Genomic DNA, 27,343 nt, shown 5'->3' on the forward strand with positions numbered 1-27,343 from the left:
TTATTGCCTCCAGCCCAGACATGGGCCCTCCCCTGAGACCCACTGCCATCACAGTGCCAGCATAGAAGCCTCATTTTAACCTGTCTCCTGCCTGACAGGAGGCGGGCACAGGGCAAACCTGTTGTCTCCTTCAAACAGAGGTGAGCAGCGCTTCCATGTTTGGCAAGAGGAAAGCAAAGAAGGCCTGGCACCGTGCTGGCAGCCTTCCCCTGCTTGGGATACAACTTCATTTTCTGCAGTTAACACTTTCTTAACAGAGCACTTTAGCTGTGCTGGGGAAATGCCACAGTACCTAGAGGCTTCAACAAATGATCTCAGAGGTAAAAACCAAGTTGCAAGGAGAAACCAGCAAGCCCAGCGGCACTCTGTAGCTTGAACAACAGGCAGCTTATCTGCGTTAAAACTGTAATGTCCGTTTTTACGGTTGCAGTTTGAAATTGCAAATTAGAAATTAGAAATAGCCATTGTAAAATGAGCTTTTCCTGTTAGAGTAAGTTTTCTGTTATGCCTTCATGTCTCTTCCGTGCTGTGTTAGTCATGTTAGCTGAATTCTCACAGTACCACCATTGTCCATCTAAGACAGTGGTATGTTTCTCTAGGTAATAGAGGACAATAAATTGCGTCAGTATGAATCCATTCAGAAGCTGCTGAACGAAAAGAGCTCCTTCAGGCAAGCCATCAGCCACGCTGATCGCCTGAAGCTACTCCCAATGCACCACAGGAACTCCAGCAAGAGCAAGCCTCGACCCGAAATCACTGCCTTGCAGGAGGAAACAGAGGAAGAAGTGCAGGAGACAAGGCTGTGAGGTGCAGTGTGGGCACCCTCTTAGTGGAGCAAATCGTCAGCAGTGCCCCACGAGGACAGGACCAGCACTTCTGAACCTGCAGAGCTGGGCACAAATCAAACATTGCAGGAGGTGTTCACTGCAGCGACTACATGTGCATTTGGGAATTGCTTCCCTTCCATGGTTAATTGTATGCAAGTTAGTACCGTCTTTGAAGTTTTGCCACTTGTAATGGTAAAACCAGACTTCCTTTGAAGAGCTGCTCTAATTTGGTACAAAGGAGATGGCAAGCAGAATTAACCTGCCTGGCCCGACATAATCATTTCAGTCAACTTTTAGAAATGTTCTTGCTGGGGTGACAACAGGCAGAATGTGAGAAAAATAATCAAACCTGAGTGGAAAATAATAAAATCAGAATGTAAAAAGCTTCTTTGGATTCATTTCCTTCAAACAAATTACAAGACAATATCAATGAGGCACACTGAAAACTTCTCCTCTTTGTTTTCCATGCAGCAACTGCAATTCCAACTTAGCCCAAAGAGGCCAAATAGCCCTTTCATAACAGCGCACTGCTCCATGGGCATAGGTGAGAATGAGGGAAGAAAAGACACTGACTTGCAAGCCAGTCAACATCTGTCACATCTCCATGGGTAAGGGAGAATTGGTGTTTTCTCTTAGAACCTAGGAGACTGCCAGCCCGACCCTGCACAGTGGGATGAGTGCAGTTTGACATGAGCAGCCAGTGACAGATAGGGCTCCTGGCAGTGGAACTGTGACAGTCTGCTTATGTGTGGTACCTTGGCATGCTTTTTACTCTGGCCTAAATAAAACAAAACAGAGGAAACCTCTCAGTAGTAGACTTGAATAATGAAATTAATTTTTATACTTTTCTGGTTTGCAGTTTTATGATGAAACTGAACTTTCTCTAGGATATTTTGTTTTAATACTGTTGCAAACATTTACTAAGGAAATGATGTATTTGAAGAGTGATTATGTACTATGAAGAAAAATATATTTGTACAAAAGGGATTATATTTGGATTGTTGGGGTGTTTTTGCTACTACTTTGATGTCACATCATGATCGAGCTGTTAAAAAACAAGGACAGCCCCGGAGTTAGGCGAAGTACTGTCCGATGCTGTGTTTGTGCACTACTGTAGTGATACAGACATTTTAGATCGATTGTATTTTTTGTTTAAATGAAAAAAAAAAAGAAAAATAAACTGCCTGTATGACATTACATGTTACACCTCCCTCATGGTGCAGAACTCGCGGACCTATTTTGCTACTTCCACTTCAGCCACTGCAGCCTGGCCCAGCGGGTGCATGATGTTTAACGAACACATTCTGTTTATGACAAAGCTGGTCGGGAAGATCTCACCCTGCGGGGCCGGGGCGGTGCGGGCGGCACTAGGTGGTGCTGCGGCGCTCGGAGCGCAGCTGCCGGCCGCGCCGCTGCTGCCCGGGGCAGTGCGGTGTCGGCCCGTGTCCTCCCGTCGGAACACCGCGCTGCTGCAGGCAGAAGCAGCCGCGTTCCTCAGCCTCCCGTATTCCCGTGGTGGTGGTGGTTTGGCAAAGGAAGGGCTCCAGAAAGAGCCGTTTTAAGGCACCGCTACCGCTACCACCGCTAGTCAGCAGCACCGCCATTCAAATGCTTTACAACGGTGAAGCACTCGCAGATGAGCTTTTCATCTCTGACAGTGCTTGGGCCCTAAACCTGCAAAGAGCAATACATGGAAAGCCTGAAAATAAACGCTTCTAGGTATCAGGTGGGAACAGCAGCTCTGCCCCAGTCTGTGACAGTGTCCCATGAGGCTGGGCACCAAGCATTACAGCTGGGCTCTGCACAAGAGCCATCAAGGGCACAGGCTGAGCCTGCAGGCACTCCAGAGCTCACTCTGCAGCAGCTGCTCACCCTGTCCCACCCGGGTTTAACTCTAGTACAGTCCCACATTACATAGTTTTTGCATATTTCCTCTGCAAATACAATTTTTCTTTCTTTCTTATTTCCTCCCCAATCAGTCCTTCATACTGTAGTGCTGTTCTTTGCTATTCTAGCACTTACCTGGCTCTCTCCTTTCTGTCTGCATGAACATCTTGCTGTTATGTTTTCCATGAAGTGATGCCTCTTGCTCACAGTGCTCTGCATACCTTTGGGTCTCAGTTTTGCCATGTCACTGTTTCTCTGCCAGTAAGCTCTACATGCTTTGGCCTTTATAACAACTGAAAACAAACTGTATACTGAAGTAGCATCACTTTTGAACCCCACCTCCATTCTCCCTACACCCAGATGGTTCACCTCATGCTGTGTATGGCTTTCCTCACACAGCCAGTTCTCCGTTTCTACAAGTCTTTACAGCACACATGGCCACGCCTGGTGGGGAGGCCAGGGCAGCTGCGGCACCGCCAAGCCCCAGGAGGAATGCCAAGGGTCCTTCCTTTTTCAGGATATTACTCAGAGCTGCAGACATACCATGTGGGAGAGTTTATTATCCAGATAAACAAGATGATACATAAAGATCGGCAGAAGAGAACCACGGTGGCATGAGGATCAGTGCGCACTTCAAAGCTTGCACAGTTTGTAGCGTCAATTTGGGGGGTCATTGGTAGAGAGAGTGAGGAGATGGCCACTTGGACAGAGCAGACTAGGAGACATTTCAAGGAGGGAAGAGGTAAATACAGCAGGAACACACAATAGGCAGGATGTGTGGAAGCTGCTAATGTGAACACTCAAAGGAGTGCTTTGAATGCAAAAATAAGTCGGTGAGCTGATGGTCCCTGCCCTGCGGCAACAGCGTGCATCAAAGCGTCTCCTGCCATCAGCATCCTCCTGCCAACACCCTGCTGCCCGTCCCAAAGGGCTGCAGGAATTCCTCTCTCTGCCCTCTGAGTCTAAGTGGGAAAAGGAGAAGAGGAACATGCTATTTCTTTTAGGCCACTAAAAGAAATGCCGCTTCAGCTACTTCAGCATTCAGGCTGGAACAGAAGGCAAATTGGTACCAGTCTCCATAACTAGGAGGAGGAGAGCATCTGCTTCCCAACCAGGGTCAAGAGGAACACATTACCTTTCAGAACAAGTGCTCTTGTACTTGCTATTGGTGGAATAACAGCTCCCAGGGCTGTTAGCCTGAAGTTAACTGGGAGGTTGCACATGCTGTTCATGGTGGAAAATGGAGCACAAGGGGGCAAAAGGGAAAAACAAAAGAAAATGAGGCTATAACCCAGGCACAGTGGAAGAAACAAACAACTACCTTCATGAACACAGGATGAGCATTACTTAAGAGATTTTTTCTTTTCATGAAAAAAAAACTGTTTATGTAAAAAAAATCTTTCTCCCAAAGGCCTTTGTTATTAAAAATAAACATATTTCTACTATTAGAAGGGGGGTGTGTGTACAATATATGGCTGAAGAGAAGAGCATGATGACTCTAGTACTGCATGTGATGATTTAATTTCCAGCCTGCTAAGAAGAAACCAAAAAAGGCTGTACAGTGAAATTACTCTGCAGAGGATCTGTAGCTATCCTTCAGTACAGACAGGACAAGGGTGCAAATGGTGAATGCAGCACTGAGAAGCTCTTTGGGCAGCAAGGCTGAGAGCCACAACTGAGCTGTGCACACTTGGTTGTCTTTGTAAAGTTCACATGCAATGTAACTGCACAAAGCAGCTCGACTATCAGCACTAGTGGGAGCTGCTCCAGATCTCACTGAGGGCAAACAAGTCTGCTCTTCTAAAAACCAATTTTGCTTTCACAGTTGCCTGACTGTCATCTTACCCATTTCAGTATTTTACTCATTAAATATCTGTTTCCCAGGTCTTTCCTAAGATCTGTGTCCTCCATTTCCACAAGCCTCAGCCTGTTACCTAGCACTGGAGCTGCTGAACACCTGATGGTCTTCACACTTCTGGAATTTAGCCCTATCCAAGTAGCTGGTTTGAGTTATTTCTCTAAAATGTGGCAGCTCCTTGAAAAAGTGTCTTATACACATTTCCTCACCTTCATTCTGAATTGGCATAGTTGTTGTAGGTCAGTCCTATGTAACTTGTTCCGCATTTTATTTACTTTATCTAAAAAAGTATTCTGGCAATTTTTGTCTCCTCTTTATGAAACATATTTGGTATTTTAGCTCTACCGTCACTTGGCTATGATTTAACATTTGGGGAAAAAACCCCAACACTTTATAACTGAACAATTGTTCATTAATGGACAATAAATTGCTGCTTAAAAATCCTGCAAATTAAACAATGTACATTGCAATACAGTAACACATTTCCTTTGCAAACCCTTGTGCTCTCCAAAACCAATTTCCTATTCTAAGGATAAACAATATTACTACTAATTTTATTCACCAGGATGTACTTCAGTCTCAAAACACAGCCCCTGTAAACACAGACAGAGGTTTTCAAGGGACATCGAACTTTCTTGCCCATTATTTTCTCTCTCAACAGGTTGTTTCTCATGGGACCAAAGTTTAACATAGGGATGGGTTATCTTTTTTCTTCTTCACAAACCTTTTAAACATACTTTGTAAAACTGAACTTCTGTCACTCTGGTATGTTCAGGGGCCTATAACTGCTGCTCATGTGTCTGTGATGAGCTGGTGAGCTCATTGCAGCCTCTGTATCCAGCAAAGTAAGGTGCCACCAACTGGACCTGCCAGTTACTGGGGCACTGCTTTCTCCTAAGCCTGGGCTGCATGGCAGGACACAGGTGAATGCACCCCAGCTCCTTTTGAGCTAGTATCAGCCAAAATACAGTTGGACCACCACTGTGTGGAGGAAGTCTTTCCCCTCTTCTAGACTTTCTTCTGTTCCCTGAAATCCTTAGAATTCAAAGTCCTTTCTTTCCAATACCTTAACTACACAAAAGCAAACCTCTGCCCCCCACGTCTGCTTTTGCTACAGCCCAGTACAAGCACACCTTCTACTGCCACCAACAGTTGTTCTGATCTCCAGTTTCTGAAGGCAGCCCACTTTGTAATCCTGGTCTCTTAATTATGGTTTGCGCATTGTAAACATCCAATTAGCCGAAGTTAGCACCAAGAAAATGGTCCTTCATCCTTTCTCCAAATTGTGTCCTTCCACACGTATCTTTCACCTGTGGAGATCCTTCTGCTGCTCTGGTTTTGTATGGAAGCTGGAGGGTTTTGATTTGTTTTGCATATCTGTTGAGCAGTATTATGGGAAGGAACGTGCCCCAGCAATTCACCCTTCTGAGTTTGCCTTTATTGAGTGATGGAGCAGGCTTCTTCACCCTTTTTATTGTAGAGCTCATGCTCAGCAACTCAGTAACAAAAGCAAATATTGTCTGATGGACTCATTCTTTTAAGGAACATATTCCATGTTCTTTGCCATGAAATAAGAACCCTAAGAAGATGTGCTGAAAACTTTTATTTTCAGGACTTTGAGAGCTGGAATATTTAGGATTTACCAAGGTCACTGGTGGATGAGAATGACCTTTTATGTTTGTCTGGCTGAAGGGATTGAGCTGCGTGTAAGGAGTGTAGTGTGGTTATTGTCTTTCACTCACCTAGTGGCCTGTGGTATGAGTGCAACCTTAGAAGCTTCCCTACACTTCCTGAGGTGGTACTCAACATAGGCAGGGTATCTCCCTCTTCACTTACCTCACCCCTTTTAAAGATATGGGAAGAGGGTTATAGATGGGAGTGGAGTGCAGCGTGGAGCAGCATGACACACCATAGAGAGCTCATTTAAAACCTCTCTGCTGACAACACAGCAAGGAATGAAGAAGAAAGATTTTCATAGACCCATAGAATGGTTTGGACTGGGAGAAACCTTGAAGATCACCTAGTTCCAACCTCCCTGCCATGGGCAGGGTCACCTCATACTAGACCGCGTTGCTCAAAGCCCCTTCCAACCTGACCCTGAACACTTCCAGGGATGGGACAGACACAGCTTCGGTGGGCAACCTGTGCCACTGCCTTGCCATCCTCATACCGAAGAATTTCTTTCCAGTATCTAATGTAAAACCTCCCTCTTTCTGTTTAAAGCCATCCCCCCTTGTCCTATCCCTACATGCCCTTGTAAAAAGTCCCTCTCCAGCTTTCTTGTAGGCCCCTTTTGGTACTGGAAGGTGTTCTATGTCTCCTCAGAGCCTTCCCTGCTCCAGGCTTGAACAAGCCAACTCTCAGCCTGTTTTCATAGGAAAGGTGTCACAGCCCTTTGAGCATCTTTGTGTCCCTCCTCTGGACTCACTTCCAACAGGTCCATGTCCTTTTTATGCTGGGGGCCCCAGAGCCAGATGAGCCATAAGCAGTCCTTCAACCCAAAATGAGTAGTCAGTGTTACAAGCCATGTATGAGGAGCACTGCCTGTGGCATTGCAGAAAGAGCCTGAAGATGGAGTGAAACCCTGAGCGCATGACCAGAGCCTTGCCTCACTTCTGCATGATCTGTCACAATCCAAATGATAAACAAGTGGAGAAGCCAGTGTGTTCAGATGCAAACTACTGTATGGCTATATGGCATTCACCTTTTGAGGGCAGGAACTGATGCTATATAAGAAGAGCTTCACAATTACTACAGAAGACTAGAGTCAGTTTGGTGACTGAAAAATAGCATGTGATTGAAGATGTATGAAGATCACAGATGTACTAAACAGACAGACAACGTGTTAGCAGATAAAGGTTAACTAAGTAAAAGATGCAGATGGAGGGAGACTGGGACAGCTGGCTAAAAAGCAAGGCTAATGGGGGCATTGAAAGGCATCGTTAAATTTAGCAAGAGACCTAACTTCAAACATGAACAGAAAGTTACTCTGTCCTCTGCAGATATTCACTCAAAGTACAGCAAAGGCGACTTTTGATTCTCAGAGACAATACGCACAGTCTTAAAATACATCTCAAAATGTGCTTTAGGACACTGTGCCCAAGATCTTCCCACACAGGAACACACTGCTAAGTTGTGATTTAAGCGAGGTCTGACATTTCCAAGGTGTATTTTCGATGTAGGACAAACCTAGCTTAGAAGCATGCCAGCATTTTTCTTTTCTTCATAGCCATTTTTTTTTAAAGGAAGTATTTATTGTTATTACAAACACTGATGTTGCAGTTGTATGATCCCTACAGAAAATGTTTTCTGTGTTGCTCCTCACCAGGGAATTCATGCCTGAGCATCTCACACAAACTACTGAGCCACTGCTCGCTCACACTGGTTCAGGGATCCTGGTTGCTGAGACCCATTGCTCTGCTCTGACCTGCAGCGGTTTGCAGCTGACTTATTCTGCTGAGAACCAACTGCAAAAGCAGCATCTCATTTTTCAGTACTAAATTACTGGGGGAAAAAAAAAAAAAGAAAAAAGAAAAAGAAAAAATATCAACTTCTAGAGAAACCACCAGTATTTGTCTTTGTTACTATCACAAAACAAATTGAAGTTTTAATAAAACCGTGGTTACTGAATTATAAGGTACTTTCTAAATATATTGTGTGGGAAATGATTACAGAAATAAGTTCCTAATACTCTATATGTATAGAGATAACACACATCCAAACTAAGAGACAGAAAGACAATATGCAGTACAAAAATTTTATTGACATGAGCTTGGGATGACTGTTCTACATACAAAGGTGAAGTGTTAGGTAACAGTTCAGTAATCCTTTCCTCTTCCAGGCTTAATCTGAGAAAAATGCTACTTTGGAGGTTATAGGCATGACCATGTTACTGTCCACAGCTCTTAAAACCATCCCTGGGTGGCCCACTGGCAGGCACTCATCTGATCTTTGGAAAACTCTACACTTTCCTCTGCCTACCATAAACCAGAATCTAGACATGAGCGTTTCCACATCACTACCATTCACAAGTATGCAACTAGCGACCGCAAAGAGAGACTGGGGAGATACACCCTTCATAGAAACTCTCCCGCCTGGGAATACGAGCTACCTCTGTAGTGGGGGGAAATAATAAAGACTTTAATTTTAACTGCAACTCAAGTATAATTAATTCCACAGCAATTACATCTTAAATCCACAACAGAAATTGATAATTACATAGTAACTCATGTTATCGCTACTACATTATCTCTGATAATACCATAGTTAAGCTTGCGCTCAAATTCTTTTTCTGTATAGTCTGTTTCTGTAAAACACTATTATTTCTCAAATACTTTTAAAACACTAATGAATTATATAAAAGTTTACAGTATACAAGAAAAGCTAAGATAATAAATGATCACATTTTCTTCAGTTTTATCAAAGAATAAGAGTCTGAGAAAAATAACTTATTGCATTTTAATTTCTCAATCTCTTTCCTTTTTCAAAAGATGAAAGTTATAACGGAAATCCATGACATTTTTGATGAAGAAACGATTGGGAGAAACAAAATCACAATTTAGCAGGCAGAGGATGGGGAAACCAAAGTATTCAATATGGCTTGTAGCTGAAAGTAATTGATCTGCATTTCCAATCATTTTAGTTATTGCCACATTCCATTAAGTTTTCAATAAGTGAAGATAAAAACAAGTCTTTAAAATGCATGTACAATAGCATTAAGCCATTGCTGTACATATTGTGCAACTCATCTGAATGCAGTTTAACACGTGAACTTAATAGAATATATTTATGTACAGTATATACACAAACAGAATCCTCTGGTAATACCCCTGAATATTATCAGTTAAATGCGTAATTTTAATAATAAAAGAAGAAAAAAAACCCCAAACGTATTTGAAGGTGGCAAAACTGCCCATTTCTGAAGTTTAAATCAATATAATTTCTAGCTGATTTACACAGAAATAAAACCGTGGTCCTGTACAAACTTTACATTAGAGGGAAAGAGTTTATTTTAAAAAAATATTTACATATTTGAGTACTTGGTTCTTTGCAATAGAGATTATATGAACACAGAAAATAGTATGGTAGGCAGGTTTATTTATTAGATTTTTCTATTGGTTCTTTTTTGTGCAAATTCCAGATCTCTCGTTTTGTGGTGTTATCTGCCTCTATTTGCCTTGTATTACTGCTGCTGCTTTTTTTAGTATTCTGAGAAGGCTGGGTGACTTTACTTCTAGGAACAGGAAGAAAAGATTTAACTCTTGAAACACCCAACTCTGTCTTTGATTTACTGTTGCTGCTTTCCACAGTTCGACTGCTGCTGAGAGGACGCGTTCCAACCTGTGAACAAAAAAAACCATTTTCTGTATAAATAATTCTTGCCATTTGGGTTGAAAAACAACCAACCCACCCTACCAGCCCCACAGAGCCGGTGTTATTTACAACCTTTTGCAGTTTCATATGACAGCATCTTACTACCTGGTGAAGAAACTATGTCATTTTTTTTGCTTCTTTGACTGAAAGGAACTATCATCAACACCTTCAAATACCAAAATAGGTCAATGGGGTGTTTGCCATTGAGAAAAAAAACCCTTAGATTTACTTCTCAGCTGTCTCAGTTTTAGGAGTGCCCAAATAAAACATGCATGTACTTTCTTCCATTGGTGTGGAAAAAATGACAGCTGCAGACACTGGAAAAAATGGAAATTTAGGTAGTTAAAAGCAAAAAATTCAGCATTACAGCTTGAATAAAGATACTAATTTTTGTACCAGCAAGGCCATAAATAACAACAAAATAATTCTGACAGAGGCCAACATTTCGAGAATGGAAGTTGAAATGGCAGTTACATTTTAATTATTTGTGCTAAGTAGCTACAGTCTTAACAACAGGGCCATATTCGCCCTGCACAAATTTAGATACCTGAAAGTGCCAAAGTCAGGTACATTGTCACTGTTTGTTCCTTTATAGTCAAAGAGAAAGAGGTTAGTTAAGCGATTTTATGATGGTCACTAACTTATATCTTTCATGAGAGATGCCTACCTTTCTACTGACAGGAAAGGGGAACTGGGACTGTTGGTATCAGCTGAATCCCAATCACCTTCTGGGCAGCAATATTAAGAAGTTAATTTTCACCATTACCATCAGCTACTGATCTTCACGTAAAGGTTGCTATCATGAAAACAGACTACTCATTGCCACATATTCCTTATTAATTCCTGATTCCACCATTTTTTTTTTGTATCCTGGATCAAAGATTTTGCATCCCTTACCAGTTTTCTCTTTCCCCTTCACGTCCTTGAAAGCATTTCTTCTTCCAGCCAATTAAAAAAAATAATTACGGGTATGTTGCCCTTTGAAGTAATTTGTCTCTTTACTGTTGGTAAGATCTCTGCTCCTGCAGTATTGCTTTTGTACCTGCAGAACTCTATTTACTTTCAGAAAATAAGGCTTTTCTAATTGCAGACTTTTTCAGACACCAGTTCTTGCAGCTGAGTGTTTATCACTGTTACAAACTGCCTCTAAAAAGTTTCACTTTTGCTTGCAAACTGAGACTGTGCTCTTCCAGATTTCTGAGAAATTTGTTGTAGTAATGACTAAATCTACAACAGAACTTGATTAGATCTACTAGATCTCTTTCCCCTCTAATAAAAAGTTGGGCTGTCTTTCCTTCATTTTGGCCAACACTTGTGCACAAAGATATGGGAAATTATTTTTTTTTATTCTGTATGAAATATTTGGACTAAGTTCTTCAAAAAACTCAAAGGTAGCCAAGCTTGTCTGCCTCCAAAGTCAACAGTTATGCCTTACACTCCTACAAGGTATTGTAAAAGAAAAAAAAAATCACTAGCAAAAATTTGTGGTAGGAATGGATAGGTCAGCTGGCATACCAATAGATCCAGGCATGACCACTATGTGGAGCTCTGATTTGGAATGTCTAAAGTTGAAGTTTAAAGAAATACTCAAAACCAGTATACCTAAACATGGATCTGTAATGTTAAAACTTTTTCTGTTAGCAGAGACTGTTCCCTGGATTTTAAGTAAAATTACAAAAAAATCTCAACATTTTGAATATACGTGTATGAAAAAATACAGTGGTAAAGGTGGTGGGACAGGTCATCCAACTTTAGCTTTTTTAATGCTTAGGTATGCAAGCTAAGCTGTTTTCAGGGCTACTTCACTGTACCTGCAGAAAAAGGAGAATATCTCTAGAAAAAAATGTGTCAGTAAGATAGAAGTGTCTGGACTGGTCTCTACAGAACCCCTTTCGAGGGAACATAGAGGGCCTAGTAAGGGAACACAGGCAACAGCTTCTGCTCTGGCTGAGGTCAATTGAGCTGTGTGCACAGAGGCTCTCTTAATGTTCAAAACCACAGGAAGCCAGGAAGAAAAGAAAAAAAAACTTGAGCAGAGAAACTCTAATTTTTGCTCTATTATCCAAACAATGAAAACTAAATAGGATGCAATTTCATCTTCAGATTTAGGAGGGATGTTAGCACCCACAAATAATTATTTCAGTTTCTGAAAAGACAATGCCAGTGGATCTGTTAGACCTTCTAGTAGTATTCAGCTGATCTTCCCACTCTGAAACTGCTCTGAAGTTTGTTTACATTTAGACATTTAGTTTGTTTAGATTCCCAGTATCACCCAACTTACAACATAGAGCTTCTTTTTTAGTTCTCATAAATAAGATGGCAAAATAAATATATTACAACAAGACAAGTATATTACAACAAATAGCCAGGTAGAAAAAGAAACTGAATACCCTTAAAAAAATGCTACTCTTCACAAACCCTGGTAATACCTTCTCTTCTCCAAATTTCTACCTCTGAGATCAGAGCTTTTACACCACAGCAGCTCACTTCCACTTAGATAACAATACTTAGGAAAACAGTGGCTTGAAATAATAAATACTTGGGTAACCACGGCAAAATAAATAAATAAAGGTACAAAAATGAACCACGAGCCATCAATTTTGCATGAAGAATTTTGAAAAGTTTTATGCTTTTGCAAACTTACTGTAACATTAACTGCGGGTGCTGGAGGGTGAACAATGAACCCAGGGTTTTATTTCTCTTAAAATCTGATCCAAATAAGATACAATGTCAACATAATGTCAACAATACTTGGCCCAGGGATATGGCTTCATGTAAACATGAAAATTGAAGCAAATACATCCATTGTTTAATGATTCTTTAGTTTCTATTATGACACATGGAAGAGACTTGGCATGGTATGTCTAGCAAGTTTCCTAAGAATCATGACAGTTTATTCTTGCAATAAACAGGGCCCTGCAACACAAATTCTATGGATCCAATCAGGAATTAAAATTTTGAAGAAACTCAAGACACCTTCTCTATCCAGCTACAAAAAACATTACACTTACCTTTTGTGCTGTTGTTTTATTTGGGTTAGTACCACTTGCTGAAAACACGGGATTGTTCTGGGAGTTACTGAACATCAATAGCTCATCCTTAGAATCTGCGATCTGAAAAAGATAGGAAAATGGTGAGTTTTTTAGTTATTCACAGCTGACATTAAGTTTCAATTTGCCAAATTTGGGAGTCTTTATTTTATTTTTATATAGTTTCTGTGCAATACAATGCATAAATACCCAAAGAACATTTTAAATATTTTTGCTTTACTCTGGAATGCTTTTGTAGGAAATAAGAGATTTCACATCAACCGTTATCAGAGGAAAGTGAAATATACATTTCCAGGGCAATACTATTCAGCAGAGCTTAAGGGTAGTTTCCCATTGAATTTTATCTAGCCCAAGGAACATCACAGAAAGGAATGATCTTTTTCTGTTCCTCCTGCTATGTGCCTTGCCTATTTTTTCCCATCAGCCCTTGTGACCATCAACACAGAAAGTCTTATCAGCCTTCTGTCTTCACTGAAAACTGGATATCTTATCCTGAGGCAACTGATCTGATTCAACTCAGCAACTGCAAAAGTTCTCAATCCAAACATGACAGAGGCAGCAGAAACATATTTGAGTGAAAGGGCAAATCAGAGAGTAGAAGTACTTACTTTGATAGCAGCCTGAAATTACATCACACAAAGAAAAACATGCAAACAGCACCCTCACTTCTGTAAGACTCTACTAGGCAGCTGGCGAATTAACAACAGAAATTCCAGCCATGGATGGTTCCACCCATGGTGAGGAAACTGAACAAAAGACAGTGACATCTATCTCCTTCCTTATCTAACCCATATTTCCTTGAATTGTAAACAACAAGCAATTACATTTTAAATGTTATTAAACACAATTTTCAATTGGTTACCATTTCTTTAAGCATTTCCCATTCTTTCAAGGATAGCTATGGTAAATCCCTGCTAACTGACTAGAGATGAGCTTGCCAGCTTGGCACATGTGACTCATGCAAGTACTGTAAATACTTTAAACAACCAACTCCAAACAAAAACACAATAATAAATGATCTTATTAAATAGGTTGAAAAGTCTTCCCAAACACAATATTTCTTTTTTTTTTTAATAAAAACTTGGTTGACTTCTAAGGATAAACAGAATACTTAATAAAGCAAAACGAATGAAACTGCTGTTCAGGGAGATCTTAGAGGATGTAATGCACAGTCTAACTGAACAACAGCTGAAGACTGACTCCATCCGTGCTTCAAAAGATACAGAACAGCTGCACTGGTGTGAACACAACTGGCTGTCACAGCCATCTACTTCTGCTGTGCTAGGAGATAAAAAGGAAAAGAAGAAATAGCTGCACCTACAGGGAGAGCTGGATGCTTTTAGTGTAGAAGGAAAAACGAGAGAACCACGACTTCACCCTCTGCTCCAACAGGCTTCCCATAACCACCCCCAATCCATTCCAGTGTGGAACACAGCCCTAGACCTGAGCTTTGCAAGTATCCCTCACCACCTTCTGCCACTGTTAAAGAAAATGAATTAAGCCAATCCATTCTTTCTTGCCTGGGGAAGCAAAACTGCATTTTGCTTACACAGCAGAGGAGCTTTGAGCCAGTTCTCTGATGGCTATTGGGATTACATCAAACAAACCAAACGTGCAATGCATATTAGGAAAAACTTCCTATGTCCTTAAAGGCTACAAAAGAGTTTCCCAGTGGAAGCAATGCTAGTGTGAAAGATAACATGGGGAGCAATAATGCAGCTATTGTCACCTGCATTTATGAGCTTATAAATTTCAGCCTCCACTGAAAAAGTCTTTATACAAAAAAATAGTGAAAGTGTAATTTAAAATAATATATATTAAACTAGAGCACTTACCCTCAAATGTATAATTTATTAGTTGACTTTGGCTTATTCTCAAATAATTTCATTATTTTCTTCAGTTCAAGCAGTACTTGTAAATTAAAAATTAATTTTAAACACATAGCAAACAACGGCATATGGTAATGTAGTAGATTATTTAAAAGCCTTGTGTTTACCTTGCTTATATCAGGCTCAGATTTGCTGGAACACATACTCTGAAGTTCCTGCACAAGATCTACTTCATCATCAGAACCAAGGGACAGTCTCTGCTCCAGATTTAATGTTTTCAATTGATCCTTCTCTGAAGATCTAGTTAAAAAGAAAAAAAAAAGAAACAGAGAGAAAATTAAAATTAAGCTATGATACAGAATTTAAGAATAAATATTATACAAACCTGAAAATAGTATTTCTTTCCAAATCACCTTTACTACCACAAATTATTTTCTTCATTCTGAAATTTAACAGAGGATTCTTCTGCCTACTCTCTCCAAAGATTCTCCTCTTTTTAAGGTGAAACAATCCATTTTATCCAACTCTCCTTTTTGAATTTCATTCTAAACACTTAAAAAAAACCCTGGCATACTGGAAGCATAAATATTCTATGCTCTGTGCCTGAAGAGTCAAGGCTTCATATTGAAGTTTCAAATGCAGTTCCCTCTGGCTAATGCGTACACTTTCTTAGAGAAACTCTGTATCAGTTAGACTAAAATGCATGCACTATACCCCTGTGAATTGCCATTCAGTAAGCTGAAAGAGCCAGAGGAGGTTTTAAAATACAATGCCAGGTGAGAAAAGCATATGGGTGGCTTTTCATAGCACAGTAACTGTTACATATTCTCAAGTCACAGATTATTCTGTTATATAAAAAACCAATGCAGTGCTGCAAGGTTTGGGTTACAGAAATAGATTCTAAAATTATATCAAAATTATTTTCTCTCAGAAGTTAAAATTAAAAAGGATTCCTTTCTTCAGATTTAGAACCAAAACATCAACAAATACAAATTCTTCATATATTCAGTATAATGTGCAGTTTTACAACATAATTTTATCATCTTTCTTGTTTGCTAAATGTTATAAATACCAGAAACTAAAACTTACTTGGTGGCGAGAGAAGCTCTTTTCTTACAGTTTGGTTGCAACATAGTCTTGGATTTTATACCTGCACAAAAGAGAGACTGACTTATTAGTATGTTATCATGTACACTGATTTCTTTATCCTAAAATCTGCAATAAACTGGAAAAATAGGTGACTATTTACTGCCTAATATATCAATAGAGTCTGTCAAAGATCAGAATACATCCCCTGAAACTGCTCAGAGTAGCATTAGGAGCTGCTCAAATGGCAAACGGGGCATGAGTTGCAAAAGCTCTTGTAGAAGACAGACCATTAAGTTTCTGTGTGAGGCAGCTGAACCACCTTTACTGGTTCTCTCAAAGAGAAATCACTTGTCAACAGGAAAAGATTTACATTTGCTTCATTTATGTAAAATCAAACAACTTACCTTTGGAATCAGGAACAACATTTGATTCTGACAGTCAGAAATGGAAGGCTACTGAAATTAAATTCAACTTTTTTTTACTTATATTCACATATATTAACTGAACTCCAAGAACACTTTCAGGAACAATATACTGTATCAAACATCCCATTTCAGGCTGTGTTCATCTGGTATCTTAAATCCTCTTACTGAGTTTAGTCAAATTCAGAATTCAGGAACCAGCAAGCAAAATCAGGACATTAAGCTGCATTTCAGAAAAAGGAGGCTTCTTTCTGAACAAGAGCCAAAGAAATGAATAGTTCAATTTAACATTACAAAATACCAGGCATCAAGTATTTCAGTCTTTTCTATATGAAGTAATTGAGGCTAGAATCACAGTTTCTAAAGAGTATGTGAGGAAGCCTCTTTCTAAATCCCATCCTAACTCTCTTCTCTGAAGGAGTTACCTTCATTTTCTGAAAGCAAAATAAGTAACTTGTTTTTGTCCTCTAGAAGTTTTTCCTGGTTTATATTGTATTCAGTTATGGTATTCCTACATTGTTCTTCTAGACACATGCATACTTCTAGAAGAATGATATGCTGCTTCTGTACCTACCCAGACATTATCCCAGTGTGGTAAACTGCCTGTTAGATGGCTTATGATCTTGAGTTGAAAAGACATTTCAAAAGTGTCAGTGACTAAAGTAACTTGCAAAGTTATACACATTCATAGACTGAACCATGTAAAGCCTTCTTTATCAAGCAGCATACTGAAACTGATATAGGAACTTCCTGAAGATGTTACAGTACCTGTGACTACAGTTTTTTGCAATTAAAGTGAAAATCAAACATAAATCTTTCATTTAAAACCAAAGATCTCCTCCTTCCACTACAGGGCTTTTAGATCATTTGACTCAATTTACCTAGTAAGATTGAACAAGGGAAGCATGATATGAGGATGCATGTATTTGTTTATTTTTACATGGATTCAGACAATAGTTATAACTGCAGTAAAGCTATAAAGCACATGTAAAAAAAAGCCCAGATATAGGCATACTGCAAATTAGGTGCAGAACTAAGGAGAAGCTTTCTCTCATCCGGTGTTGGGGAAAAGACTGATAGAGCATTGTTCCTTGCAGTAGGAGGTGGAATCAGTGCTCATTCTTCCACCATTTTAGCCAAAGCCTACCACATTATCAGACAACAGGAAGGGCATTAGAACAACAACCAACCAACCAACCAAAAATAAATTAATTAGGATACCACATAGCTACAAAGAAATATTTTTTTTGTGAAAAAGTAAACAATTTTTACTGGTAAACAAATGTCATTTAATTGAGAATTTTTAATTCACAATATAGAAGAAAAGTTAGATTCGTATCTATGCAGCTTAACCCCTCACACCTCCTTTCAGAATTGAAAACATAAGGCTTTACCTTCAGTATGTGCCTCCTGCTTATTCCATGACTGAGAGGATAAATGGCCCGACTTTTTGCGAGGACTTGTGCTCACTTTTCTCCAAGAAGTATTCTCACCTCTTTTCTTAGTACAATTTTTGTAGCTTGAAACAACGGACAAAGGAAAATTTCCTCCCTTAAAATCTGCTATATAATTATCTAGCTCTGAAAGAAAAGTAGAACAATGTTAAGAACTGACTGTTGAATACGGTTCTTCCTTAACTACCTTATCCAACTACTTAGTTCAGCAAGTGGAAATGCTTTTAACTACATGCCTCCCATCATTACTACAGTCATGTTTTGCGCAAGTTTTGAAAAAGGAATTGCAAAGTTAAAAGCCCCACTTTGGCCATGCACAACTTACTTGCCTTTTAGACAGTTCATTGTTACCTGTTCTGGGTAGAGGACAGCCATGCAGAACAGCTTTATTTAGCAAGATACTGAGAGCAGCTTTAACAACAGCCTGTTGACCTTGGCTAGGATATTTTTTGGCCATTACTTGTCCTGGCACAGATGGTCTTTTCACAGAGGCTCTGGAGAGTATTGCTTCTTGAACTCTGGGAGCTATCACAGCATTCCATAATTTGGACATCCACCTGTAGGCACACAAACAATCCCTCAACTTCAGAGACAATTATCAAACCCCAAGATTTTATACTTTAGGTAACATAGCAGATTTTGCATTTTCACAGAGCACATATATTTTGGACTTTAATAATGTACCTTATGTCAGAGAGGAACTGATTTTATTTAAGGTAGAGTTTACTTGTTTCTTTTATATTAAATTATTTGACCTAACTTTCTTCAGGTTGTTTTGGCAAACTGTTTACTATTTGAGGCTTTGCCTCCTTCAGATAAGGACTATAAACACCCTTTCATTTTAAGGCTAACAGAAAGGATGTCCCAGAAAGATGTGTGTTTATGTATTTACAAAAGAAAAGCCCCTTTCACCTTTGCCAGTGCATGGAGTTTCTGTGCCTGCAGGTGTTCATTCATAGCCTACTTGCTGCCAGCGCAAGAAAAAGGAGGTATTCAGTTATGACTGCACCCTTTCCAGTATTCCTCCATTTCAAAACTTATCCAGTTTACAAGACTTTTCTATTCATACAGCTGCCTTGCTCTCACTCTCCTTTTGTTTATTTGATCTATGGTGAACTCTGTTTCCAGGATGCCGTGGGTTTTCCAGATAGTCTGGTTTAGAGACTGGGTCTGATTACAAGAATTTGATTTAAAAGGACATGGTTCTTCTGGGAATTTTGCTTTTCTAAGAGAGAAATATTACATTGTTTTTAGCACAGAAGTGAAAAATTTGTGTTAGGTAATAAATAAATGCTATTTCTTATAGCTTATAGTTCTCAAGGGATAAAGGCTACAAGTTTCAGGCTTAGGGCTCAGTTCACATCTATAACAGACACCGAAGCAATCTATTTTAGATCAAATCCAACTTTTTTTTTTTTTTTGTTAGAGCCTCTTATGGGAGGCAAATGGTAAGATCGAGAGTCAGAGGGCTTATTTATAAGAAATTGTAGCTATAATTCCGTGCTTCAGCTCTGCAGAAATCCATTCGAAAAAGTGAAGGTTAAATTGTCAGTTTGACTTAAATGAGCCATTTAGTTGTATACACTGATACACAGAAACCATCTTATTACCCAACAGATTATGATGACCTGCTTTGGCTTTTTTGTGTGTTTTGTTCTGTTTTGATTTGTTTAGTTAAGATGCATAAACTATTTGATAGATGTATTTCTGGTTGGTTATGAAGCATAAGATTGAGCTTCTATGATGTATAAAAATGCTACAAAGTGCGGATATAAGCTTGATAAAAGTTACATTCTTTAACAAAAAATAATATAGTTGTTAAAATAAGATTTAAAATGCATATTGGAGAAGTTCCTTGAGGTTTTCTTAGCATAATACTATAGATACCATTTCATATAGGTACAGCCTGCATCTGCTAGCAGAGTTAAGCTACCAAAATAAACAACGGTTTTAGTAATAAAGAACTCCCTACATTTCTGTTTGTGTAAGCTTTTGACATTTTGCAGTACTACTCTATTTGCAGTACTATATCTATTTTGCAACAGAAATGGTCAGAAATGAATGCTGCAAAAATAAAATTGACTGAGCCCATTCTAAGCTAACAGTTAATAACTGATGGACTGTGCCATCTTGTCTAAATAAAATTCCAGCCTGGTTTGGGCTCATCTTGATCAAGTCCCCAGTTGAAAGGTAGAGCACACTCCTGCCCCTGAAAAAGAGCTGTAAAGTAAAACTCTTTCCTGTTGGAACATCATCTTTAATTCCCTAGATCAAAACTAAGAAAAAAATGGAGCTAAAATTTTCCTCATTTATTCACTCTACTCTCCAAACCATGGGAAGCTACATGAAACAGCACACAGCAGGAAACAATTTCCTGTCATGCCTTCTCTCCCCCTTCCCAGCTGCCGGCTTCTGCCACTTGCCTCATGCTAACACTTCGCCCAGAACAAACCCAGACTGTAGATAGCTGTCTACTGTCTTAATGAATTAAGCTGGCTCAGTGAAGCTTTAATAAATGCCAAAAGCAGCAGAATAGCACAGTAGAGAGAAGGGGCATGAGGACAGGAGTGGTTAATTAGACTGAAATATCAGCAACCAGTGAGCTGCTAATTAAAACTATTTATTACTAGTTATGTGACCACACTGTTAGTCATCATGCTGTTTAACTAAAAGGGTCCAGTAAGTGCTCACTGGAGCTGTGCTTTCTAACTGTTTATTAGTGGACAAAAAAAAACAGATTAAAATGAGAAGTCAGATGGCATATCACTACTCTAGAAGACATTTGGGGGTTGTGCCCAAAATAAAGCATTGTGAATCCAGTCAAAGTTACACATAGGAGAAATCCAAACTCAAAATGCATTATTAAGGTGTCTAAGGAACAGTTGTTCTGTCCTCTACTAATGCCACTGCAATAAATAAATGATTAAGACATTTCAGAGGACATGATTCAAAAGGGAGGAACAAGATAGATGCGTGGTATAATTTATTCTTTTTGATTTCACAGCACCCACAGAATTTCAAGTCAATGTTACATCCACATTAGATGGATTAGATTAGATTTAGTCTTTGTTAATTACTCTGGATATTAGATAATCTGCCTTAAAAAAATACAGAAAATGAACAAGCAAAATGTTCCAAGATCTGTAGACAGAACAAAAGACAAAGAAACCACTGCATACGCTAAGCAAAGGACGCTGTAAGAAAGTCAGCAGAAACCAGTACAAGAGAGAAAAGTCAGAGAAAGATGAGAAGTGGCAATTCAGGAGAAAGCTATGAAGCAGGATGAGAAAATAATCTCTAGAAAACAATATTATTGGAATTCTGAGTAATTTTGAATCTTAGGGGCTCATTAGAATCATAGAAACATAGAACAGTTAGGGTTGGAAAGGACCTTAAGATCATCTAGTTCCAACATCACACTAAACCATGTCACCCAAGACTCTGTCCAACCTGGCCTTGAACACTGCCAGGGATGGAGCATTCAAAACTTCCCTGGGCAACCCATTCCAGTGCCTCACCCCCCTCACAGTAAAGAATTTCTTCCTTACGTCCAATTGAAAGCTCCCCTGTTTAAGTTTTTTAACGTGTTACCCCTTGTCCTATCACCACAGTCCCTAATGAATAGTCCAATCCCAGCATCCTTATAGGCCCCCTTCAGATACTGGAAGGCTGCTATGAGGTCTCCACTCAGCCTTGTCTTCTCCAGGCTGAACACCCCCAACTTTCCAATAGAGCTAAGCAACATCTTAGCATGCAATTAATCTATTTTAAAATTCTGTAACTATTTCTTATATCACTTGCTAGCATTTGCAGAAAAGTTGGAATGTGAGCAGATGCTTGTGCAATCGTAGGCAAGAAGAGATAAAATTTTCATCATTCTTCTTTTATTCTACTGGACATTTAACTATGTGTATGTATCTGCCTTATTTACTAAGCTAATATATCTGTAAAATTGCACATATGTTTAAAAATGATACCAACATTAAAAAGAGTTAGAAATCTTTAAAAGGAAACTTTATCAAATTCTGAAGCTCAGAATTCTAGAATTTGATTTTGGTCTGTTTACTAGCGAACAGGTTTCTTTACAATGCTCTCTTGACATGAAGAACAAAACCTTTAAAGGGTTGAGGAATATTAGCCATTGCAATACAAGTAATATGGAGCAACCTCTGTGTCAGAAAATAACTGAAGGATCACAACAGGACTGACTTTTAACCAATGTTAGACACCCAGTTCACACTTGTCCCCTTCCAAATTACCCTTTCAGGAATTAAATATGAAACAGAAGTTTAGAACTTTCAATTTCCACTAAAATACTTTCACAGTTGTTCAGTCAGGTGGAGTTTGGGAGAAACATAACTACTACATTTGTAATAAGTATTTAGTTGGCATTGAACAGTGTCAAACAGGAAACAGCAATCTTACTTCACTGTCACTTGGCCATGCCCTGGCACCACTGGACAAGAGAAGAAATGTTTTGGCCCCATAAGTGCTTCAGGTGCTCCTAGACGTGATAAGCAAGAGTTGAGCTGGTGCCAAACAGCAAGAATCCAGTCTATGATCTTGCACACAGGATCACATGGAGGAGGTACTTTGCCTCTGAACTGCAGGGAGAAAAGATGTTTGACATAAGGCCTCTGCGAACACTTTTCCTTGAAACTTCAAGAAGGCTTGTTTGTTTTTTCTTTACCTGCTATATTGCCATTAGATAAATCAGGAACAGTCAAAAGCTGGTCAGACCTTTTTATAGAGTATACTGAAGTTTTCTTGTATTAAAACTTATTTCCCCAACTAGACTTTAAAAGATATCTCCTTATACATAAATTGACATGCCTCTACTTTTCGTGGGAAACTGAGGCACAAATTTGTCAGCAGTGCTTTTTCTATGGTGTTTAAGATTAGGATTACAAGAGATACCTACCAAATCCTCTTCAATGTATGTGATATAATTAAGGTGTATAAAAGAACACACAATTGCACTGAACAGGAAGGTCTGATCCAGGCATGACCTCTGTGGATTTCCATATTGATTTTAGAATTAGCATCAATGAAGGAAGATGCCTTCCTCTAAGACTCACATTTTTCAGTATGCCTTGTTAAAGGCAAATTATTTTGTGCCAGAAAAATCTTCTATTTCAGCTGACTCCAAACTACAGTCTTCATCATCCTAATCCTAGGATTATCCTCTGGAACAGTTTGAATTAAAGGAAGCACTAAAAGATCCACTAGAGATAGTATTTGCTAGGACTAAAGCCAGAGCTTCTTGACAAGAGCCTACACATAAACAAGGTAAAGGTCATATAGAAAGAAACATTTAAATTGTTCCAATATATCCTAATAGTTCAAAATAAGGGCAAAAGAGCTTTTCAGCTTAAAATAATATTAAGGAACAAACAAGGTATCAGCATACAGAGTAAGGATTTTTGAAATAGTCTTTTTATGTTAAAACAATAAATAAGCTTTTACTTTCTTTTAGATTTTCTAAGAGATTAATCTTCCTTTTATTTTTAACTTTGGAACCCATTGTTTCAAGCTCCACACCAACTGGCATTTGAGTTTGCATTTAGGCCATGTTTGTATTAAAAAAAAAAATAAATCTATGGCACAATGGGCATTTTTATTCCTTATTTAATTGGGGAAGACAGAGGAAGAAACAGGCTTTTTTTTTTTTTCCAAATGGCCAGCATCTGCATATATGCTTTAGCAGTAATAAATTAAAGGAGATTACCACCCAAATTCGTTCAACTTCAGTCAGAAGTAGAAACCTATTACATTGTTAAACTCTAACCCGTGAGACTAAGGAGTGCTTTTAAGCCTAAATAAAACAGCCTGAAAATGACATCTGTTACCTGGTGCTGCAAGTCCTGGTAGGCAAAGCAGTTTGGCAGAATAAATTTGATCCAGCATTTGTCTGTGAACAAGTTGGAATACCACTGTTTCTGGAATTGTCTGCATTGCCATATTTCTTGGCTTTATGCTCAGCTGAAGACAGACCTTCTCTTTGATCTTGAACGATCTATGATCAAAGTTTTTCTGTCTTTTTATAAAGGGGTTTAGATCATGATATTCTCCAGTGTAGACTTGAGGATACAATCTCTCTCCTTACAAGGATGGAGGATAATTCTGCTACATGCTATTACTGCACTGTCCTCTGGCTTATACCTCATTCCAGCACTGTAGTGTATCTGCAAGATACCAGCTTCTACCACTTGTCTATAGACTACTGTGACCCTCCCTATCCTTTCCAAGCATTCTAGAAACTATTCATATGCTTAACCAGACAACCACTCAGCAGTTCCAGCTTACTATGTCTGCAGGGACACAAAGATTTAAAGTGCACGTGGAAAAAAGGGAACATTCTTTCACACAGAAAAAAGTACTTATAATAGCTATGCACCTGAAAAAAGTAACCTAAGTAATCTATTGTTTCATTGATATATTTCATTATTCTTTTTTTATATTCTGTATTCATGTTCTTGCTATTAAAGAGTATCTAGGTTTCTAAATTTCCTCATTGAAATGCTCAGTTACTGTACATTTCCTCTTCAGGATCTCTTTGAAACAGAAAGCTTTCATAGATGAGAACTGTGGCATAGGGTACAGGAGATGACATTCCCAAGGATAAGCAAGACACTTACAGTTGAACACTCAAAACCAACAGTAGGCCTGTTGTCTCAGACTGAGACTCTTTAATACTGATAGCTTTTTCTATTCCTAGAACAATCTCCCATTTTAAGCCTGTTCAAAACTCTGCTGCCAAAATTATTTTCCTTTGCAGCTGTTTCAATTAAATTCCCCCTCCCAGCATCTAACACTGCCTGAACTGTCTGCAGTAGCTGATATCATACCGGAAAGGTTTTCTTCCAACTAACTTTCAGAATTCCACAATTCTGCTTTTGCCCACATCTCTGTTTTCATTCTGCATCCTCCATTTACTTATTCATGTTAAAACCAGACTTCCCATCTTTATTCTTGTTTGGACTTTTGTTCCAGCTTCAGCAGGTCTTTTAGCTCAAAACAACTTCCCTACTGATATATTCTTAAGCCTCTTTCCTCTTTAATTTGAAAATTGTAAAACCTCTTTTTGCTGTTTAAAATTCAGACAATACACACAGTACATAAACTATCTTATTTTAGATATATAAAATAAATTTCTCAAGAAATAAATTTTATGTTTGCTGAGAAGATTCTTGTTATCTGAACAGATTCTTACCATCATGTTCATACAGGAGATAAAAGAATTACTGAAAGATGTTTTCATACAGTGGACAAACAAGTATCCACTGTGGCATTATTTGCAGCCAACTTGAGTGTTTATGCTAATCAGCTGTGGCCACGCACCTTAAATGAGGCCAAGCACAACATTTATAGATACACAGAATCTATCTTCCCAGAAATGAGTATTTTTTTTCTCAACTTAGTTATCTGCTCAGCTTTTGACATTACGACTGTACATACTCCACAGACCTGATGACAAACAAAACTGCTGAAACAGATTCAAGTCCTTACCTTGTTTATAACTTTTCTTCTTAAAAACCTTTGAAGCAAACCACGCATTGGTTCCCCATCCCACCTAAGTTGAACCCAACGGAAATGCTGCTGAACCAGCAGATCAGAGCCATGAAGATGACACTTTGCGATTGTCCCCAATAAAAAGCAGTTCTTATGAAAGTAAAAGGCACCAGAAACTCCATTTGCTAAAAAAGAACCATAAACCATTTTACTGAAATACTCAAAGCTTTGACATGATTTCACAGAAAAGCAAGAAGCAGTGACATAGTTAGAAAGAAAAAAAGCCACCATAAATCAGCCTTAAAACTTGCTATATTTGGTTAAAAACAGCTATTTGCTATAAAATTCAAAACCAAATTCATTATATTTTTCTGTTGTTCCCTATTTGCCATGTATTATAATACATCTGTACTGTAGTAAAAACATTTCTCCATCCCAAATTCTTTAAATACCTCTTTGAATAGTGCAAGGATTTTCCGAACTCCGATTCTCAAGAGGTGCCAGAAAATCTCCTAGTAGTTCAGACAAAGAAGCTCTCTCCAAATTTTCTAAAATTACAATGGTTGTCTTGCTTACAGGAGGGTGTTTAACTGGAACCAGACAAGCTGAAATATAAAAACCCCATTAATGTCTACTCATGAAAATTGACTTTTATTTATATATACAGCTTTTACTGCTACTAATGTGACATAGGATTTTTATTTCATTTTTTGCCTTTTAACTTGCTCACGGAAGCAAACAGACTGCATAAGATGTTCAAAACTGGAAGCATAAAAATCAAACAATGGAAAGAATATCATACTGTACAGTAAGAAAAGAACTGAAAGCTAATATTAAAATATATTCCTGAAATGGCTATCATGGGATCTTCATAGACAGGAAGGATTTCAGCACACTGAAAATAAATATAAGACAAAAGATAGCAAAGATCTCTGAAAACATTTATTTAATTTGCTGTAAGACATCTTAAAGTTTTAACATGTACTCTTTGTACTATATAGTGATGAAAGGATTCAGAATATCCCACATTTGTAAGAAACTTAATCCAATAGTATCCTGGGATGCCCTAAGAAGAGCCTGCTGGCTGAAGGAGGTAATCCTCCCCCTCTACTCAACCCTGCTGAGGCCACATCTGGAGTATCGTGTCTACTTCTGGGCTCCTCAATACAAGAAAGATAAGCAGCTACTGGAAACGGTTCATAGAGGGCCACAAGGATGATCACGAGTTTGGAGCATCTTTCTTATGAGAGATTATGGGAGCTAGGCCTGTTTAGTCTAGAGAAGAGAAGACTGAGAGGGGATCTTAATGCATTTAAATATCTGACAGGCAGGTGCCAGGAGGATGGTACCAGACTCTTTTCAGTGAATCCCAGCGACAGGACAAGGAGCAATGGCCATAAATTAAAACACATGAAGTTTCACCTCAACTTGAAGAACTTCTTTACATGGGTAGGGCACTGAACAGGCTGTCCAGGGAGGATGTGGAGTCTCGCTCTCTCTGGAGACTTTAAAACCTGCTTGGATGTGTTCCTGTGTAACCTGCTCGGATGCGTTCTGTGCAACCTGCTCCAGGTGGCCCTGCCTTGGCAGGGGGGTTGGACTGGATGATCTCCAGAGGTCCCTTCCAGTCCTAATGATTCTGTGATTCTATGAGATTACTTCTTTCTTTGCTACTATCCTCTCTTCAAAAATTCTTCCAATATCTTTAAGAATCATCCAAGTAATCAGAGCTAGTTTGAGGCGCAAACAGCAGTGCCTGAAAATAACAGGCATAAAATTTTTTAATATATTTATGTGTGTATATATATGTATACATACATATATATACACATAATTTTTTCACATTTCAGATATTTTCCTTTATTTTTCCTGATTTTAACATCTTCTTGCCTAAAGATACAACAGCCTTTGCAAGTCTTCCTGTAAAACTAAATCCCAGATGAATGCTTCTGTAATACAAGTATTAAACAAAACACTGGTTGTGAGTATACTGTGTCTTGCATTGTCTCAGAACTTTTTGTGAGTGGTACTAAAGATGGTCA

The 27,343-nt window shown here is 38.8% G+C and overlaps 2 protein-coding genes across 2 annotated transcripts in view; one reads left to right on the forward strand and one right to left on the reverse strand.

The window, feature by feature from the left end:
• Positions 1-874, forward strand: part of CFTR (CF transmembrane conductance regulator) — an 87,031-nt gene extending 86,157 nt beyond the window's left edge. The window contains exon 27 of the mRNA XM_005146074.3: positions 600-874. Within this exon, the coding sequence (XP_005146131.2) occupies positions 600-806 (207 nt within the window). The 3' untranslated portion in view covers positions 807-874. The remainder of the gene's footprint in view (positions 1-599) is intronic.
• A 7,441-nt stretch (positions 875-8,315) lies between these two features.
• The window catches only part of CTTNBP2 (cortactin binding protein 2), an 84,165-nt gene continuing 65,137 nt past the window's right edge, over positions 8,316-27,343 (reverse strand). The window contains exons 15-23 of the mRNA XM_005146075.4: positions 25,754-25,906; positions 25,299-25,486; positions 22,215-22,393; positions 18,141-18,346; positions 17,730-17,915; positions 15,914-15,974; positions 14,992-15,124; positions 12,957-13,058; positions 8,316-9,912 (exon numbers count right to left, since the gene is read on the reverse strand). Of these exons, the coding sequence (XP_005146132.2) occupies positions 9,667-9,912; positions 12,957-13,058; positions 14,992-15,124; positions 15,914-15,974; positions 17,730-17,915; positions 18,141-18,346; positions 22,215-22,393; positions 25,299-25,486; positions 25,754-25,906 (1,454 nt within the window). The 3' untranslated portion in view covers positions 8,316-9,666. The remainder of the gene's footprint in view (positions 9,913-12,956; positions 13,059-14,991; positions 15,125-15,913; positions 15,975-17,729; positions 17,916-18,140; positions 18,347-22,214; positions 22,394-25,298; positions 25,487-25,753; positions 25,907-27,343) is intronic.

The sequence above is a fragment of the Melopsittacus undulatus genome, chromosome 5 (genome assembly GCF_012275295.1).
Source record: "Melopsittacus undulatus isolate bMelUnd1 chromosome 5, bMelUnd1.mat.Z, whole genome shotgun sequence".
Taxonomy (NCBI): domain Eukaryota; kingdom Metazoa; phylum Chordata; class Aves; order Psittaciformes; family Psittaculidae; genus Melopsittacus; species Melopsittacus undulatus.